Here is an 18659-nt window from a genome sequence, read left to right on the forward strand (position 1 = left end):
TGAGGAAGGATAAGGCAGAGGTTAATTTCATCTGCATGAGCAGTGGAGGATGAGCTTTTGGAAATACTGTCAGACCAGAGTCTTAATGCCTGGCAAAGTGACTCATTGGGAGTCATCACAGGAAAGGAAGTTGAATAGAATAAAAAACGGAACAGGATGGGGGCTTAAACAGGAGAAAGAAGTGAGAGAAAGGAAACTGGATTGTTTAAAAGTGGCCTGAGGTTACAAGTTCTATAATGAGATTATTTAAAAAAAAATACGTGCATATATGTAAAATGTATCTATATACATGTAAAATTACATACCTATACACACATTATGTAGATACAAAAATACATGTAATAGCTGCATGCATTTAGAAAAACAGACTTCTCTCTGAAAAGAGACACATTTGTGGCTTGCCTTCCAAAGTTGCCATCTGAGGTACTTGTTTTGGTACCAGCTGGCACTAACATGACAAGGGGAATAAGCTTGACTTCCCCTCTAGAAACCCACAAGTTTTTAAGTTATGCTCATATTCACCACAACAAAAAAATCTACAGAATATGGAGTTGTATGCTCATGTAAAAATCCACCAGAAAGCAACAAACACATTGTTTTACCATTCCTTAAAGAAACACTGCACAATAAACGAGACCTTTATTTTTTTCAATAAAAATTAAAAAAATAGAGCTTGCACTGGCAATTCAGTGCAACGTGGAAAAGTTTCTCTTTTCCAACTATTTTTACTGTGAAACTTTGGGTAATTAGCCACATGTCATGTCAATTTTAGCTAATTCAACTGGAAAACAGCATGTAGACAGTGTCAATAAATACCCTCACTCGCAGCAGCCTAACGCAGAGCACCTCCTTGAATTCATCATGACTGAAAACATTACTTGTGCAACCAGAATTTCCATTGACAAAAAGAAGAATTTCAGTTCCCAGGAAAGATGACAAAAGCATTTTAATAATCATAAAAGAAATATTCAACTGATTGCCAGCTCTCTCTGATTCAGAATCGACTCCTGTGAGTAAAACTTAGTGTGTAGTCCAATAGTAACTACAATGTCATTTTTCATGTTCAAAGATGAATGCACATCATAAATCATGTAAATAAAAAAAAATAAATTAAAAAGGCATTCACGATGAAAGCAATTATTCTGGAAAACTGTGTTAGAATGCATATTTTCTAAATAAATTCTACATCTCATCTCCCAAACAAATTTATATCCATGTGTGAAATATTCCCTACTTAATCCCCAGAGTGACACCTGCTGGATTTCACTAACAGAAACAAAAGGACATATATCCCCATTATATTTCAGGATATTCAGAATAGTTCAGGATAATCATTGCAAAAATGTGCCCTCTTAGTACTAAGCTTTGCACAGGGTCATATTTTTTGTTTAATTTAGGACAGTAAATAAATATATGCAGCCACTGAGAAAAGAAGTAGGAGGTCTGAAGCTCTTAGTAATTTCTGAAACAACACTTTAAAATTTGTATCTAGAAATAATTATAGAGCTCAACATGGGGAGATAAACTGTATTAATTTCTGATAATATTAATAGGGAAAATACTTTAGAAGCTTAAACAAATGAGTGTTGGTATGATAAATTTGTTCTGGTACATCTTTTGCTTTACTTAAATGGAACTCTAGCAGCATTGCCAGTATTGCAATATTACAAAATTTAGTAAAATTAACAAGATTTTACCACTGTAATTAGGGGAGAAAAAAAATTAAGGGAAAAGCTAAATGATTATACTAAGAATGATACCTTATGCTCATACAAGCATCAAGTTTTCAAGGTCAAAACTATCAAAGGTGGAACATATGATACAGTTTTTAGGAACTAAGAAGATATTCAGTCTAAACACAGCTGATGGCATACCACAGCATATACAGAACATAATAATAAAATCAAATTTTAAAAATCACTAATTACTGTGTTTAGGTCCTTGTTATTATAAAGGAAGTCAGACTGGTATGAGCTTTATGAAACAATACTGTCACTGATTTTGTTTGGGATATTTTTTAAATAAGGCCTACATGATCCAGGCATAAATCCAGAAATACAACAATTGGTTTATTTCCTAAGAATCAGTATCTTAATGGTCAGTTTGAGCTTAACAGTGGCCAAAACTGTCAGTAAAATCTTGGATGACATCTATGCTATATTAAAAAGTGTCACTTTATGGTGACAAGCAAAATTACACCAGCTGAGAGTCTGCTTTCTTTTCTTGAAGTGAGTACTTTGCTTCTCTCATGGAAAGTCTTTCTTTAATGCATTACATTCAGTTAAATGCATTTCAAATGCATCATTCCAAGCAAAAGCAACTCTAAACAAATCACTTCTGGTTTTTTGGACAGCAATGATTGAAAGTGTTTGCACAGAACCTGGGCAGAAAAAGAAGGACTTTTCTGGGAAAATGTAAACCATATAAGCAAGCTTGGGAGACTAAGACAGATATGCATGAGAGATAACTGTGAAAACAAAACTTTGAAAATGCAGAAGTTTAGCTGTTCAGTTTTGCACAGATTCCGAAACAGGACAAGAAGAAAAAAGTACCTCTAAGAACAAAATTTTTAATGGAAACAATTTTAATAAGTAGATCTTATATTAAAATGCTCTGCCTGTGGAGTTCTCCATTAGTATAATAAGTAAGTAATAGGATAATTCCTGCTGTTCTTTGTGAAAGTCTTTTACACTGAAAACATCAGAATAGCCAACATGAGTTAAAAAAAAAAAAAGAAAAAAAATGAGTTGTGAACACCCATGGAAAACTTTCTCCTCTTTCTCTTAGATATTAAAAGGAACAACATGCAAATGTATTCAATTTGAAATACTAACATTCATGACTCATGGTTTTCTAAACAAAGGATGGGGTTTAGGACTAATGTATTTGAAAGACACTTTAAAAACTTACATGTTCTCTCTTTAGCTGACATATTAGGAATAATAAAATTTAGTGTGACAGAGGCCTGTATGACATATATGCACGTATGTGCACAGAAATAATGTATTATATAGTATATTGTGCATTTAGTTCCCATAAACAAATATACAAACACAATTCCAGATTTATTTTACTGTTGAAAGTTATTTGTTTGTCAACTCACATCTGTTTTGGTAATAGAAGCATTCACTCCTTCCTCGACACAGTGGTTTAAAGGATGTATTTAATTCCAGAGGTCTGACAATTTGCTACACCAAAGGCTTAAAATATTTCCTAGTTACAGAACTGTGACATGAGAAACTAAGACACTGTTTTCAATAAGTTTAAGGCTTAACTAAGGAAAGCACTACATATGACACCCACTGCCATAGCTACACATGCTTTTAGAACAGAGGTGCCTGTAATACTGCTGTAATGCCAATACTGTGTGTTCCCATACACTCTACAGGAATGAGAGCTACTCAGAAGCAGAGAAGGAGTTCTGCTAGCAGACCAAGAACACTGTAAACATATTGAGAACACATGGGAACAACATCTTAAAGAGAATTTTTAGTTTGTTTTCCTAACTGTAAACTTGGATTTCTCATTCAAGAAATTCCTTCAATTGCTTTCATAAATAGCTTACGTATTTTTGTTTTCTATAGAAGCTCTAGAAGCTATTTTCTATAGAAGCTATTTTCTATAGAAGCTATTAGATGTACACATTTTAAATATCACTGTGTACGTGTTATTATCGATAGGAACATTTTCTTCCCAAATGACCACAAGCTGGTAAAAATCTATCTGCAGTATTCTGTGGACCTGTGTAGGTCAAATCCTACCCAGCTCTTGCACATGCTAGGAATGGTATTGGAACCAGGTGATTAACTTGAATGCATAGAATAAAAAAACATGTTAGTCATTATATTGGGAGCCTCTTCATGTAGCCAGGTGAGATATCAGTCACCAAGAACGAGACATGAAGTTTGGTTTTTTCAACTTGTGCATTCAAGAATTAAGAGAAGTCATGGAAAAAACAGCTGCCAACAGACTGCAGAACACAGGTGACTAGATGGGTGATAAGTGTATAATTCCTTCAAGAGGAAAATACCCCTGTTTATCTTACCCTTTGAGTGTCAGGGGAAAAATTCCACCTGGCTCTGAATAGGCCAAGACTTCAAGAGTTGTGTTGTATCAGGGAAAGCCTTTTTGAAGGGACAAAAACTGCATTAATGCAGACCAAGAGTCTCACTGATCAGGAATTCAGAGTACAGTGACATTTGAAGTTGACAGGACATACATCACACAAGTCTTGAACTTGCAATGCATGTTATGTATTCAGGCACTTAGTTTTGCCCCCTATAAAATGTAATCATGCTCTTCTACATCACTATGCTGCCACTGCCTTTACTTAAGTTTGCCAATAATGCAGATTCTGGCATCAAACCTGCAAGCAGATAAATGCCTGACACTTCCTTTGTAGGCAGTACCACCAGAAACTAAACCAGTTACTTGAAAAGAACATAAAACATTTATCTAAAAAATCAAGCTGAAGTTCTCTGAACACAGTTGTTCCTACTGCACTGATCATTTAAACAACATCAACACTTCATATATGAAGTGTCACCTGGTTTATTTATTATCACTAAGTGCCTTTTGTGCTAAAGATCTTTGAAGTTGGACAAAGACTTTGGGATTGCTCGTATATGCAGTGAAGTGAATTAGAGTTTGGGCAGATTACCTAAATACTATGAAAATACAGATAATTTTTAATTGATAATTTCAGACAGTATTCTATAGCATGTGTACTTTGAAAAGAAACACATATTCAGATCTGATCTTATTCACATTTATCGAGATATAATGCATCTCCTCAAATTCACAGCACAACAATCAGCTTTAGCACACCACTGATCTGAACAGGTATGAACTGTTATATGCATTATTACTGAATATGAATTAAAAGATTCACAGTATGCACCATATAACTAGAAAGACTGCATTGGCACAATTATCAGAGCAGCAAGATTTGGCCCCCAGAGTATCTGGCATAAGTTTATTAAGGTAGAGAAAAGAAAAAAAACCCCTCAGATATTTTTATTACTATTTCAATCTCAACCCCTATAAAATGTAAGGATGACTAAATGAGTCATCATAGATCAATTCCAAGTGTGATTTGTAGCCTGTGCTATTTCATATCCTTCAGAAACAAGATTTCTTTTCTGCCTCTACAGATCCACTGCTTACACACATGCACAAACAACTGGAGGTACCAACCACAGCAATGCAACAGCATTTGTGAAAACAAGAGAGTATCACATCTGTTCTGGAAAGCTGAAGAAGTGGCAAGACTCATTGCTGTCTCTCAGCTGATACTGGAAGGCAGAGAATCACACACTTCCCACTGTTCAGTAGTTCCTAAAGGAAATTAAATAGGGGACAACTACCTTTCTAATAAATCAATTCAGTATTTGTGGGAATAATCTGAACCAGTAACATCGTGGCACACATGCAAGCTTCCAACTCAAGCTAACTTTTTCTCAAGCAAACGGAAAGTCCAAACAAACCAGAAGCTTTATCTTTTTAGTTGTGTAATTACAGCACAAAACCTAATGAAATATCTCAAGTATCACCTCTTTCCAGTACTATAAAGTCAATAAATTTACAAGAATATTCAGTAAGGAAAGCTACACCACTTAATCACCTACTTCAGCCTCTCCTGAAAGAACTCCAGTTGTATTGAATTAGTCTTAAGGACCCTTTTGAAACCAATGAGCCTCTAATTCTCTCCAGATGCAAAGACAGAAATTGGTTAGCTAATATCAGAGGTTTTAGACGGAATCCTTTAAGTGATTACGGTATTTTTATCACCCTTTCTATCTATTTATCGTTGATTACTTCCTCAAGCATATATTACAATACCAGTTATAAAATCAGCCCAGCGTTTCGCTAACCAAAAACAAACGAAGCTTTCTCTCACACCCCTTTCTCCCTGCAGATTACACATCGCACCCTGAGGTCGGTGTAAAAGCATGCACACACACAGAATCACAAATGCATTCAGAGAGATGTCACAAAAATACTGCTCTTAGGTAAAACAATGAAAATACGGTGGTCAGTACTCACCGCACTGAGTTTTTTTCGAGAACGGTTTGAGACAATCAGTTTGATTTCCCTTCGCAATTTGAGAGAAAGATGTTTAGTTCCTTGCCTCGCCGGCCAAATGAGAGTCCTGGGCGATCCCGATCTTTGGGCTGAGTATAATCCAGTCGCCGAGCCCGCTGGCTGGAGGGGCAGAGGAGGTGCCGAGCCCGCTGCTGCGGGCAGCGCCGGGAGCGTGTCAGAGTGTAAGCGAGGAGCTGCGGCGGCAACCGAAACATCAGAGCTTCCTGTTACATCACCCCGACCCCGCCCGCAGCCGGCGTTAAGTTACTTTTCTTTCTGAAATGGCATGTCCCAGGGAAGCCGGGCTCCTCCGGTGGTTCTAGAGAGGAGCGAGGAGCTGCCCGAACCCTGAGAGTTGCCATCTGCTCCCTGACAGCACTGCTACTCCGGTCGGGACGGTCCGCCCGCACCTTGCTCGAGGTCGGCTGCAGCTCTCCCGCCCCGAACAAAAGCAAAGAAAAGCTGAAACGAGTCGGAAAATACTCCTGCTGGAAAGCAAGGGACCAAGGGACCCGTCTTCTCACATACTGAGCAAGTGAGATTCGTCCTCCTCTGCGAACTAGACCCAGAGAAATAAATCAATTTGGAACTCTATTCAGGGACAATGCGATAGCTGCATTCCTCCTGTGAATGTGACTGACCCGACCCACCTCTGTCAGAAACTGACTGCAGGGGCTGCACTATGTCCCACACTCTAAGGGCTGAAAGACTCCGCAGAGAAAGACTCCTATTCCTGAAATGTAACAACTGCTGGAAAGGTCAGAATCAAATTTTCAAATACAAGAAAGTGCATAATTTAAAGGGAAAAATCAAAACAAAAAAAAAACGCAACCCACAAACCAAAATGCTGCTTGCATTTGAGTAAAAGGCAGCAGGGATACTACTCCTGCTGCACAGAACTCTAGGCTTAATTTTCATTTTAAAATGCCAGCAATTTGAAAGCACAATTATAAACTGCCCCGTTTGAAAACTGCCATAAAAAACAAAGGTCTAAAGAAAATTAATGGCAGTTTTCCTACTAGCTTCAAGGAATTTTGTATTAGGAGCTAAAATTTTGCTTTGAGAGCAACTCATCACTTATTCTTTGTACCATTGCTACTTGTACTACAGACAGAATCTGTGCTCTCCACATCACTCAACAGCTGCTGCGTGCACATGACAACACTGCTGAAAAAATAGGGAATTTACAGAGGGTTAAGCTCAAATACTGCTAACACTTCTAACATCAGTATTCCTTAGGGAAGGGCATAAGAGATTCCCAAAGGTTTTGTAAACGCTCAAAGGTGCAACCATGTAATTTGTTCATGAAACAAGAGAAAGTATTCTGCTTACTTCTCACTACCTGTTGCTCATCCAGTTTACTAGCAAAAACATATTGAGGAACATGGTGAGACACTGATAAGGGAATTTATCTGTCCATTGGAAATCTTTTCCTCAAAAATGAAAATGCCAAGAAACATAACAAGGGCAATAAGGAAAAAAAAAACCCAACAAACAAACAACAAACCAAACCAAACAACCAAAAAAACCAAACAAAAAACCCGAGCCCAAGCAAGGGTCAGGAAAAACTGAAAGAGGAAAAAGAGGGACAGGAATACTTTAAATCCATATGGCCACTGGGTAATATGAATTGTGAAATCATACCCTAGGGTCAGTAAAAGAGCAGGCATATGACTTCAATACTCATTTGGCATATGTGAGTGTTGGTGCTTCTAGGATCTTACATCAGCAGGAGAATGTTTGAATTTTATAATCACTGAAGAACTAAGAACTGGCACTCTAAACTTTTAGGCAATGTAAACAGATATAACTTGGGGATTAGCTCTGATTTTTCACAGTGATGGAAATTACTCTGAAATAAACAATGTCACCTCAGGTAGTGGAATTTCAGCAGAAGTGAGCCTGGATACATTATTTGAGACCAACTAGGACTAGGCTATAGACTACAAGGTGGTTATGTTATACACTGTAACCCAGAAAATAGTCTGCGAACTCCAACCAAACACGGGTTTAAGACAGGCATCTGAACTAGCTGGAGAGATTTATTACACAGGCCATGTTCAATTTGAGATGTCAAATTCAGTGGGGTTGTGTAGGGTTTGGGATTTTTTTTTTTAATTGAAAAGCCTTATATTCTACTTATTTAGCTGTCATTGGAACTTTCTTACTCCTACTCTAGAGGTATTTGAGACATCTCAGTTGGTGCAATTTGCACTTCAGAGACAAAGAAAGCCTCCACACTACCTCAGCATCCTGTTTTTCCAACTGAAAGGCACCAAAATTACATCAATACAGGCTGCCTTGATAACCAACAGCATGGGTGTGAGCAGCTCAAAACGGAGCTAAATAAGCAAAACTGGATGTACTTTAATCAAGGAAAACTTAGAGCCATGCAAAGAAGAAAATCGAATTCCCCCTCTTACCACAAAGTTTGATGGGCTCTGAAAAGCTCAAGGGGTAAATACGGCTTTGCAAAGAACGAGACCCCTCATGGTCAGCTATGAGAATCCCTCTCTAGCGTCGCAGCTGCGACAAATGCCTGTCCCCTGAAGGCAGAGGAGCTGTGGCACGGCTGCTCCCGGCCCCCCCCTCTCATCCCCCCCGATTCCTCTCAGCAGGCAGTGCCGCTCCCGCAACGCCCCGCGCCCGCTGCCCCCGGCCCAGGCGCTGCCCCGGGAGGCGGCGTCCCCTGGCGGCAGCGCGGTGGAGCCGCAGGGCCCGGATCGCGGCGCGGCGCTGCCCTCTGGTGAGCACCGGCCCCGCAGCAGCCCCGCACAGCGGCTCCGCTCCCGGGTACTGCATGGGGTACTGCATGGCACCCCGCCGAGTGCAGAACCAGGAATACCGGGGACATCTAAGCCCGTGTCATGTTCCCATCGAGACAGGATACCTGCCTCCAGTGGAGCAGTGACAAAAGAGGAAAGTAAAAATAAAAATCCTTGATGAGTAATTTGCAGTGCAGCATTGGTACGGGTGCAAAAGAGATTATGGGATAAACAAAACAAAGGAATTCCTCATATGGCTATGAATAAAATATTAAGAGTTCATGTGTAAAAACATAATAATAATAAATGTATGTTCTACTTTACTTGAACCTGGTTCCTTCTCAAGAGAAGATACCAACCAGTTATGAAACCGTCCTCATGTCCACTTTATTATGTTTGGAAGGTAGAATCCAGAAATATGAAGACTTTCTCAAAATGTCAATTAATGTATCAGTTTTGAAACAGTAGAAGGATTGGAGATGCAGGGAGAAATCCTGGCTCAAATGAACTGGAAAGAAAAGAGATGCAGGGGTTGAAAGTAAGAAGAAAAAGGAGGGCATACCAGTAAAAAGGTGAGTTAAAGAGAATGAGTAAAAAGATTTTAAATTATTTCTCAAAGACATTTTTTGCTTCATCCGTCTTTATGGACTAGGAGTACAGACCAGACCAGGTCAGATGACATATGGAAACTCCCCAAACCTCTGTGAAATTCAGCTGGCTCCCATCATACAAAGTGGGGGAAATTTCACAGCACCCTGGGCATTTACTCCCAAGGAACCAGGGCAGATTCTGGAATGAAATGACTGGATGAATGGACTCCAGTTATTTGGAAATACAGAGCCATGGCAACAGCGTAGCCTAGTGCCATCTTCATCATTCTGCAGTATTGTTCCCTATATTTTCCCTGCTGTATGGCTCAGTTGTCTCCCCCTTCTACAGCCACCCTTGAACTACCTTTGAGAAATGCACAGATCTTATTTCTTATTCTTGCATTTGGTTGTTCTGCAGATACTGAAGATACAGGAATGAAAATAACTGAATGGAGGAGAAGGGCACAAAAGACACTTCTTGGAGAGTTGATGAAAGTCAGATCAGATGACACTGCAGCTTGGTCTTTTTATGGGAAAAATTAATTCAACACACTGTAGAGCTATACAGAAGGAAGGCAGGAAGACTCTAGGTAACTGCTAGGGTGGCCAAACCTAGTATATGCACCAAGATGAATATGCACTCTCAAATCAAACTGCACCTTATACTGTCTCTAACACCTCAGTCTTCATTCTCGTTGCACTAAGTCACAAGCCTGTAAGGTTCATTACTATGTGGTGTTCTCTTAGTAAACTGAAACAGAGGTACTGTTGAGATGCTATAACAATAAAGTCTTTTTCTCTCTCAACAATGAAAGGAGATCTGTCAATGGGTCACTTATTTCATCACTGTTACTTCAAAATGAATGCATGAGAAGTTTCTTTAGTATAACACAACTAAGTGCAGGGAAAGCATGGGGCAGTAGCTGTCAGTCCTGTCCTAGCTACAGCTGATGCAGACTGCACAGTCCTGGGGAGCAGCTGAGCAAACCTCTAACAACCAGAATTGTAACCATCCTCAGTAGGTTCAGGCATAAAGACAAAATATGTGGGGAAAAAAAAAGTTGACATCAGAGATAGAAATGAGTTTAAAAAAATATCACCCTAATTTTTGTTTCATATGTAGGTAGGTGTTTTTAAAAACCTTAATAGGAAAACAACTTTTTTGTTCTTTCCTTGAAAAAGGAATCTCATTATAAAAGATTTACATTAAGGTAGATGCTTTGGAGAAGGGCAGGAACTGTGCCACTGTTTCATGTCATTCTTAAAAAGCCCACCAAAACCTTACAAAAACCCCAGTCAAAATCAACTAGAGAGTAAGTGTTGTCTTCAAAGCAACTGCATTTATTTCTATGAAAGAAATATTTTCTGGGTTTTTTAGAAAATTAGTATGTAGTTCTGGAAATTATTAACTTGCTAGCCATAAGCCTAGTTCAGCAAGAAGGATAAAAATCAGTGATGACAGCAATTAGAAAAACAAAACCCTTTACAAATACCTTTCACATTGCCTCACACATTTACAACTAACACCCTCTTCATGGTTTTTGGTGGGTTAATTCCGATCTCATTCATTTTACAATAGTGTAAATTATAGGCACCTTGATGGATTTAAATCTAGCTTGCATAATCTAAAATAAATCTGATTAAAACAAACCCAGTGTCTATTTCCTCTTTATAGTAATAGACTTACCTTTCAATCTATGATTGAAACAATCACACTTGACAAGTGATTAATCTTTGACAAGCATTATGCTTTCATTAGCACAAAAACAGCTTTCACAAAAGAACAATTGCATAATGAAGTACATCTGAGTCTTCCCTACTTTTTAAGTATTTTAAGTTGTATGCCCACACAATCTACTCTGTTCTGTTTCCGCTCCAACAATAACATACAATCAAACTACAATTTAAGAGCCTTTATCAAAGTAAAAGGTAATGTTTATTAAAATGAAATAGGAGTACATAATAAAAATAAGCAGCTTAGTAATATGTAATCAAAATAAATCAGTACAGTAAGTATATTTAAATGGAGTACACTTAAGACTTTCAGTCACAGGTGAAAAGTAGTTTACTTCACATTTCCATACAAATCAAAGCTGTCTTCTTTCAGGGATTATTTCTTCTCCTAGATCCTTCATTGTCTGTTTCTTTCTTTTCTTCTTGATTTTTATTAATCTTCTTTCACCTTTTCTTTTATAGAACCCTAAAAATAAAATGAAGAAAGCAAGATTAGATGCTGTATGACTAACACAGCCCAGATTATAAAAAATAAACAAGTCTTGTTTTCAAGCAATAGTCTTAAAAAAAGAAAAAGCAACATTGTCTTACCTGAAGTCTTCATATGCCTGACCAATGCCAAGTTTTCATATTTCTGTTCTTGAACACTGCATTTTACTGTCCATCTTTCTCTCTCTAGCTGTCTCTCTTCTGATCTCCACTTTCACTTTTATAGATTTTCAACTATTATATTTTATCAGACCAATGCTTACTACCAAAAGCTGCAAGAATGTTTCAGCCTGCGTAATATTCACATCTTGTTAGTTTGTGCCAGTATCAATTCCCATACCTTTCTTGCAGATCTTCAAACATGACTTTCTGGAGGTGAAATTATTTTCATTCCCACCACAACCACTGTAGCTAAACGGGCGACATCTTCCAGTTGAGTAGTTGTAGAAAAATCGTAACTCTTTGGCTCTACAAAGTCCTCTGTCCATAGGGGTCATGCACAAAGATGGGATAGGGGGTGGTTCTAAAAATACCAAGAAAAACAAGGTAAAGACAACACTGCAGTTAAACAGTTTTCTGTTACGTCGATATTGTAAATGAAAAATTTGAATCTAACAGAACTTTGAAATTTCTATGAAATTTCATTCTGCCCTTCTGAAAATCTGGGATACTTTATATAGGCACATGTCTTTTTATGATTGCAAAAAATACCATGGAAAATGTTATTCTCAAAGCTTACTTGAAAGTTCAGTCTGTTTATATTTATGTATTTAGTGATAAAATTGTCGTTACTGTGATAGGATATAACATTCAATTTCAATGAGTGAAGTTTCAAGAGAAAATTTTGTAGAAATTGAAGTGAAATGCTTTAGACTTGGATCACTTTAAAAATACAGTAAATATTTATGATAATTAGTTGAATTTTCCTAATTACTGCTAGATAATCTAAAATCAAATAGGAGATAAAAGTACCCAACAATGTGAGGTTTTTGTGTGAATACAGAAAGCTTGATCTAAGCAGCAGAACTTGGCTGGAAAACACTGAGCAGTTAACAAGAAATAGCTTTTTACTCACAGAGTAACAAAAGACTGAACGTGGAGAAAAAGTGCACAAAATGCCTGAGATGCTGGTGCTTTAGTGCTGCAATTAGGTTTTTACCATTCTAAGGAGTAGTCTGATGTTTTGTTTCTTCAATGAGAGTATGAGAAGTGAAACACTGGAAGGTGAACTTGAGACATCTGAGGTACCTGGGCACTGGAACAAATTTGTGAAGCAAATCCATGCCAGAATTCCCAAACCTGGAGAAACTCCATCATATATCTCCTTGTAGTTACTCATGTACAAAATTAGAACTGACAAAACTGCTGCACAGGATGCACAAAACTGAACAGGAGCCATTATATTATCAGTTATGAGGGAAATAAAGGAGCACCATTTTCCTTCAAAATGTAGTGAAATGTGGCAGCTGAGATCTGAGTGCATAAATGGAAAGGTGAAGCTAGACAGGTGGCTTGCTTGAAGTTCCAAAGACAGGCAGAAGTAGTTCCAAGGAAAAAAACAACTAAAACTTTAGGGAATAATTGGTGTTACAACAGAGCTAAAGAAATCCTTTTAACACAAAAGTGGGAAGCAAATGAGTTGTTGAAAGCAGGAAATTATGAATTACCTTGGGCAATTCAGAAGGCTGACAAGAAAATAACTAAAAAGAGCATTCTACATCTTACTTGTCTTACACATATTGCATCTGCTGAAAAGGTTTATTGGTGAGTATAACTGGCATGGTGAAAAATTATGCAAAATTCCTGTGAAAGGAACAGAGTGATGATTTACGGAAAGCTAAGACAGTAAAATGAAATTAATAGTGCATTTTGAAGCTGTGTCAGCAACATCATACCATTCAAAAAGAATCCTGAAACAAAAAAATTAAGGCATGAGTTGGTTTATCAAGATAGATTAATTTAGCTTCAGGTTATAAAATAAATATGACAATTTCTTTTTCTTACTGTGACATTACTGTAAGAAAATGGTTCACTCTCGATCCAGAATAAAAGCCCTCAATGTGATAAAGCAGTAGATTTAATATAAATTGTATTTATAATGAAGATGATGGTTTAAATTAACTGTACTGCTTTGAAAACTCTTGTGCCTAGAACTGATTTAATCTCTCTTTATCTGAAGAGGATGTTAGCTTTTGAAACATATGTTCAGCAACATTAAAAAAAAAAAAAAGCTTACCCATTTTAACCTAAAAAGAACAAAGTGAAAAAAAGTGAAAGGCTTGCCATTGACAAAGGGGCCAAGTAGCATAGATTTCTTAATTAATTCTTAATTATGTAACAGAATTTAAATACATATTTTGTCAGTTATCTGTTACGTAGAATGCTCCAGAGAGACTCCAGAGTCTGCTCATGAAGGAGTTTTCATAATGACTGTAAGCTTCAGGGAAGCCATGGAGCCACTGAAGTGGTTACTAGTGAGTAAGAACTAGCTATGTACATATAATGTAACAGCTGGAGCAGCAACCAAATACTATTCAAAATGCCTCTTGAACACTTTCAAAAATTAAGTTGTTCTTCGTGTAGATCATTGTGAGATAAATGCCTCAGGTACCAAACAGTATTCCTGTTGATTTTCAAAATATCTGAATATTCTCTGTGCTCACAGAAGCAGCTAGCTAGGAAAAAACCTCTTCATTTTGCCATAGAGCTTTTTTTTCAACATTATAATACAACAATTTAAAATTAAGCTACTTATCATAATTTCCCATCTGCTGAGGATGATAGAAAGATGAATTGATTTTAAGATACCAATCACTAAAAGACCTGTTGCTGAAAATGCAAAATGTGTATTGTGTCATGTCCAGCCCAAGATCTCTGTTGGCAGATCTCTGACCTGTATTTCATGGTCAAAGGGAGCATTAAATAGATATAGGTTTTCTCTGTCCATCCCCAGTTTCTACTGTTCTACTCATGTATATGATGTTACACTAAGTTTAGATATTATGCCCATTCTTGAGGTTGCTTTTTTTTCCTCAAAAAAATTTTTTTTTTTTTTTTTGCTTTGTGAACTCATTTTTCTGAGTTGAAATGTTTTCTCTCCTGCTTTTTTCTATGATGGAAAAAAGAAAAAGAAAGCAGATTCCACAACCCACAAAAGCTACAGAGAGGAAGGGTTACACACTGAAAACTGTAAAACAAAACAGACACACATGCCTCATTATAAGAATTGTTTTCCCCTCAACTAGTAATAACAGGCCTGTGAAGTACAGCCATCAATTTTACCAAGTGACTACTTGAGAAAGAAATGCTCTTTGTGTCTATAATTTTTTTCTCCATTTAGATTACATTCTAGTGATTCTTTTTTCATAGTGCAAGTAGCATTACTCTTTACATTACATAGCTCATCAAGTGGATCACTTGAGCCTAAAAATTAATAACTGTCATAAAATACTTTCTAACTTTTTCATCCATGCAACTAAAAGGACCATCCTGTAGCCTTTTACACAATTTCTACAGAAAACAACCAGTTATTTGCAATGACACCAATGGGCCATAAGACTCTGGTTTCACCCATGTGTTCATGCTATTCTGTTTATCCAAAATATATGATTTAAACATATTTTAAATATCCAATAGCAAATTCATAACATGTTATTTGCTATGTAAATTATTTGCCAAAAGTATACATGTTGGGTCATGAACAGGCATGGAAAAAAGGAATTTACAGTTCATACAAGGAAAGGACAAATTAAAGCTTCCAAAGTTCATACAAGGAAAGGACAAATTAAAGCTTCCAAGCTGAATTAGTCAAACATTTCCAGGTGTAATGTTTTTGTCTGGAAAAAGCTGATGCAATGATATACAAAATTCTGTTCCTCAGAAACATGGCAACTCCATTAAAAACATTTGAAGGAAATCAGTCCTTGGAACCTGTCTTGATTGGGACTTGGGAAATGGAACTCTTGCCATTAGCTCTGCAGAACTTCTCAAATGGATTTCAGGCTTTATAACAAGAAAATACAGTATAGATCTTCCTTATATCACATTTTTATGTTACTTGTTTTTCTTGATGATACAGATGCCTGGACTGATTTTTGTGTTGGTGAGGCAACAAGACCCAAAACTGCAATATTCAGTATTTTGTTTCTGAAAAGATAGGTAAGCTGAAAATAGGTATATGGAATACACAATAGATAAAAAGGCTAGGGTTCTTACCTATAAAAAGATTATTGCATCTTATCCTTCACTGCTACCAAACTAATCTTTACATGCATATGTTTAAGATTTAATTCTTCTTATAAAGCCTTTTCTTGAATCCAAACCACCCCTCTTTGTTGTGCTCACAGATGACATGATCTTACTTCAGATTTCTGAAATATCCATAGCAAGATATAGACTCACTTTTAACAAAAATAACCCCAACCCTGCACTGCAGCAATAACCATTATCCCTCAGATTTTGATAGGGTTGTGTGACAATGAACAGCTACTTGATCACAGTACAAAAGAAGCTGGAAATTATCTTGGTGAGATGCATAAGAAACAATCATTTCTCCATTTTCTTTTGCTAGACACAGGTGCATGACATTCATGAAGCTTCAGACATATTGCCAGATTTGTTGTATATCCAGACTTCAGTCTCTTTTTTGGTTGCAGCAAAGAGAAAATAAAAGAATCTTCCAGTAGACAAGCTGTTACAAAAATAATAAGTCATCTGCTCTTGACAATACCATATAGGTATAAATTGGTACAGATCCATTATAGCAAAAAGAACCATGCCAGTTTATATCAGCAAAAGATATTGCCCTTTCTTTGAGAGCAGGAAATCTCCGTGTGCCTTTCCATTTTTGCTGAGTTGAAAATTGACTTTTGATCCTGCATCCCACTTAGATCTCAGAAAGCAAATGTATAGTATAGCACTCATGATTTCCTAACATAAATCACTTCATATAATCTAAAAATGAAACACTTGATTCTTGACTTCACTTTCTCTTAACTTCCCCAGAATAAAAGTTATTTTGTATCTTGCAGCAGAGTAAGACCAGAATCTTCACTCTGTAAGAAGGTAATTGCTGAGAGACAGCTCTAGAAGTTTCATGTTTATATGTAGCACAAATAAATAAATAAGAAAATAAATTTTTTGGACATAGAAGAAGTTAATCTTCTGAAGATCAAGAGCTTTGTTGGAGAGCTATTAAGCTGATACCATTACAGATTTGTACATACCACCAATGATACATACTTGAAATCAAGATGAAATAGCATTTCAGTTGTGAGATAATGTACTCTATAAGAGACGACTCCTCACATTTTTTTTTTTTTAATGGTGGTCATGTATTTTTTAATTTTTTTTTTAAAGATAGACAGGCAGGCCAATATACATGCAAACAAAAAGTTACAGTGGCATACCAGCTGCTTTGCCTGTTGTAGAAAAGATGCACACCAGTCCAAAGAATCCATTCTGACCTCATATGTACACAGTCAGATTCTTGTCCATCGCTGAGTTCCAGTGCATGGTTGCATGAGATGGTTTTAGTCCTCAGCTGTAGTTTACACCTCTGCCTCTAGTAAGAGCAGGAATGGAAGCTGTGTTCTCTGTCAGGTTTGGCCCTACCCTTTCCTCCCCCTGTAATAAGACTGCACAACAGCACAGGATTTTAGCCCATCTCAGCAGCCTGAAAGGTACAGGCTGATAAACAGAGTGCAGCAAGAGGCTGTGCAAAACCTGTGGGAGTCTTCAGACTTTCCATTGAAACACAGAGGTGCTCACAAGGTCACATTTCTTACCTGACCCATTCAGCAACAGTTGCTTCACCCACCCTTGTTCCCCAAACTTGTCTTTGACTAACCTTCAAGTCTTCCCTTTCTCTTAGCTCACCTCTCTTACCCTCCTTATATCTTCTCTACCATAAAATTCACAATTGACACAACTGACACAACCAAGAACCTTTCTATTTCCTTGGAGAAAACAGAGCAAATCATGCCCTTTACTTGTATATATTGGTTGTTTTGGGGATTTGGAGATTCATAATATGAGTGAAAACCTTCAAGAAACATGTATGCTCCTATGTCCCTAGACTTATTAACAGATCTTAAATCATTCCAATATTTTTCAGCAAAATAAGCTGGCAAAAGCTTTACTGTTTTATATTCAGTAATTTTAATAACAGCATGTTGATGCTTTGTATATCATAATCAAATTAAACTATCACAGAAACTTGCTTCAATCCAACAATACATGTGGAGCAGAGTGCAGGCAAAAAATAGAACACAACACATATTCAAGTTTTCTTTGATGCATCATTCTAAGCAAAGACCAGAGGAATGTTACCTTACATGTCCATTATCTTGCAGATGATATAAAATAACATAAAAAAAAAAAAAAGAGTCTGTATGCCATCACTCAATCCCCCAAAGTATAAGTAAGTGTAAATGCAAAAAAACCAAGAGAAATACTTGGTAAGAATTCTCAGGCTTTTTCCAACTGTTTCTTGTTTCTTCTTGGATAACTGTGGGTCATAAAAATGACATTCTTCAGATTGTATCACTCTATACAGTGTGAGCAAGTACCAGCAAGCAAGAGTGTACAGCATCCAGCTGCAGAAAGTGTTAAAACTTAGCCTTCTCTATGGTAAGGGTCCAGAACATTATGTGCATTATAATAGTGGGTGCAAAAATACCTTGAAGCAGACACAGAATTAATTCACACTCACTTTGATTATACTCAAACCAAGAACTGAGTTTTATATGGCCCTAGTAAAAATAAATATTTATTATGATGATTATGCTGTACTATATTCCAAAAACCTAATAAGGTCTTCTTTTTAAGGGTAAAAGGAGCTTTAAGTGAGCTTTCAATTAAGTTCCCCAAAATATTAATTTTTTACTAAAAGAATTCTGTATCACTGCTTTTCATTTTGGTCTTCAAAGTTTTGTATTAATCAGACCTTCAGCACATGGTTTCAGAAGGGTACAGGATGTGGTCAATCTTCTACTTT

The 18659-nt window shown here is 37.0% G+C and overlaps 2 protein-coding genes across 8 annotated transcripts in view; both read right to left on the reverse strand.

Moving 5' to 3' along the window:
* CALCRL (calcitonin receptor like receptor) overlaps window positions 1–6664 on the reverse strand; it is a 63968-nt gene extending 57304 nt beyond the window's left edge. Inside the window, exon 1 of one of the 3 annotated variants that reach the window (XM_071747773.1) lies at window positions 6046–6664. The gene's annotated coding sequence lies outside the window, so the exon portion shown is untranslated. Of the gene's footprint in view, window positions 1–4045; window positions 4125–6041 lie in introns of those variants that run through there. The other 2 variants (XM_071747775.1, XM_071747774.1) reach the window with 2 other exon arrangements.
* A 4688-nt stretch (window positions 6665–11352) lies between these two features.
* TFPI (tissue factor pathway inhibitor) overlaps window positions 11353–18659 on the reverse strand; it is a 30818-nt gene continuing 23511 nt past the window's right edge. For 4 of the 5 annotated variants that reach the window (XM_071747778.1, XM_071747779.1, XM_071747777.1 and 1 more), the window contains 2 exons: window positions 12003–12185; window positions 11353–11639 (listed from right to left, as the gene is read on the reverse strand). In XM_071747778.1, the coding sequence (XP_071603879.1) occupies window positions 11527–11639; window positions 12003–12185 (296 nt within the window). In that variant the 3' untranslated portion in view covers window positions 11353–11526. Of the gene's footprint in view, window positions 11640–12002; window positions 12186–17797; window positions 18171–18659 lie in introns of those variants that run through there. The other variant, XM_071747780.1, reaches the window with a different exon arrangement.

Source organism: Heliangelus exortis, chromosome 6 (assembly GCF_036169615.1).
Source record: "Heliangelus exortis chromosome 6, bHelExo1.hap1, whole genome shotgun sequence".
NCBI lineage: Eukaryota > Metazoa > Chordata > Aves > Apodiformes > Trochilidae > Heliangelus > Heliangelus exortis.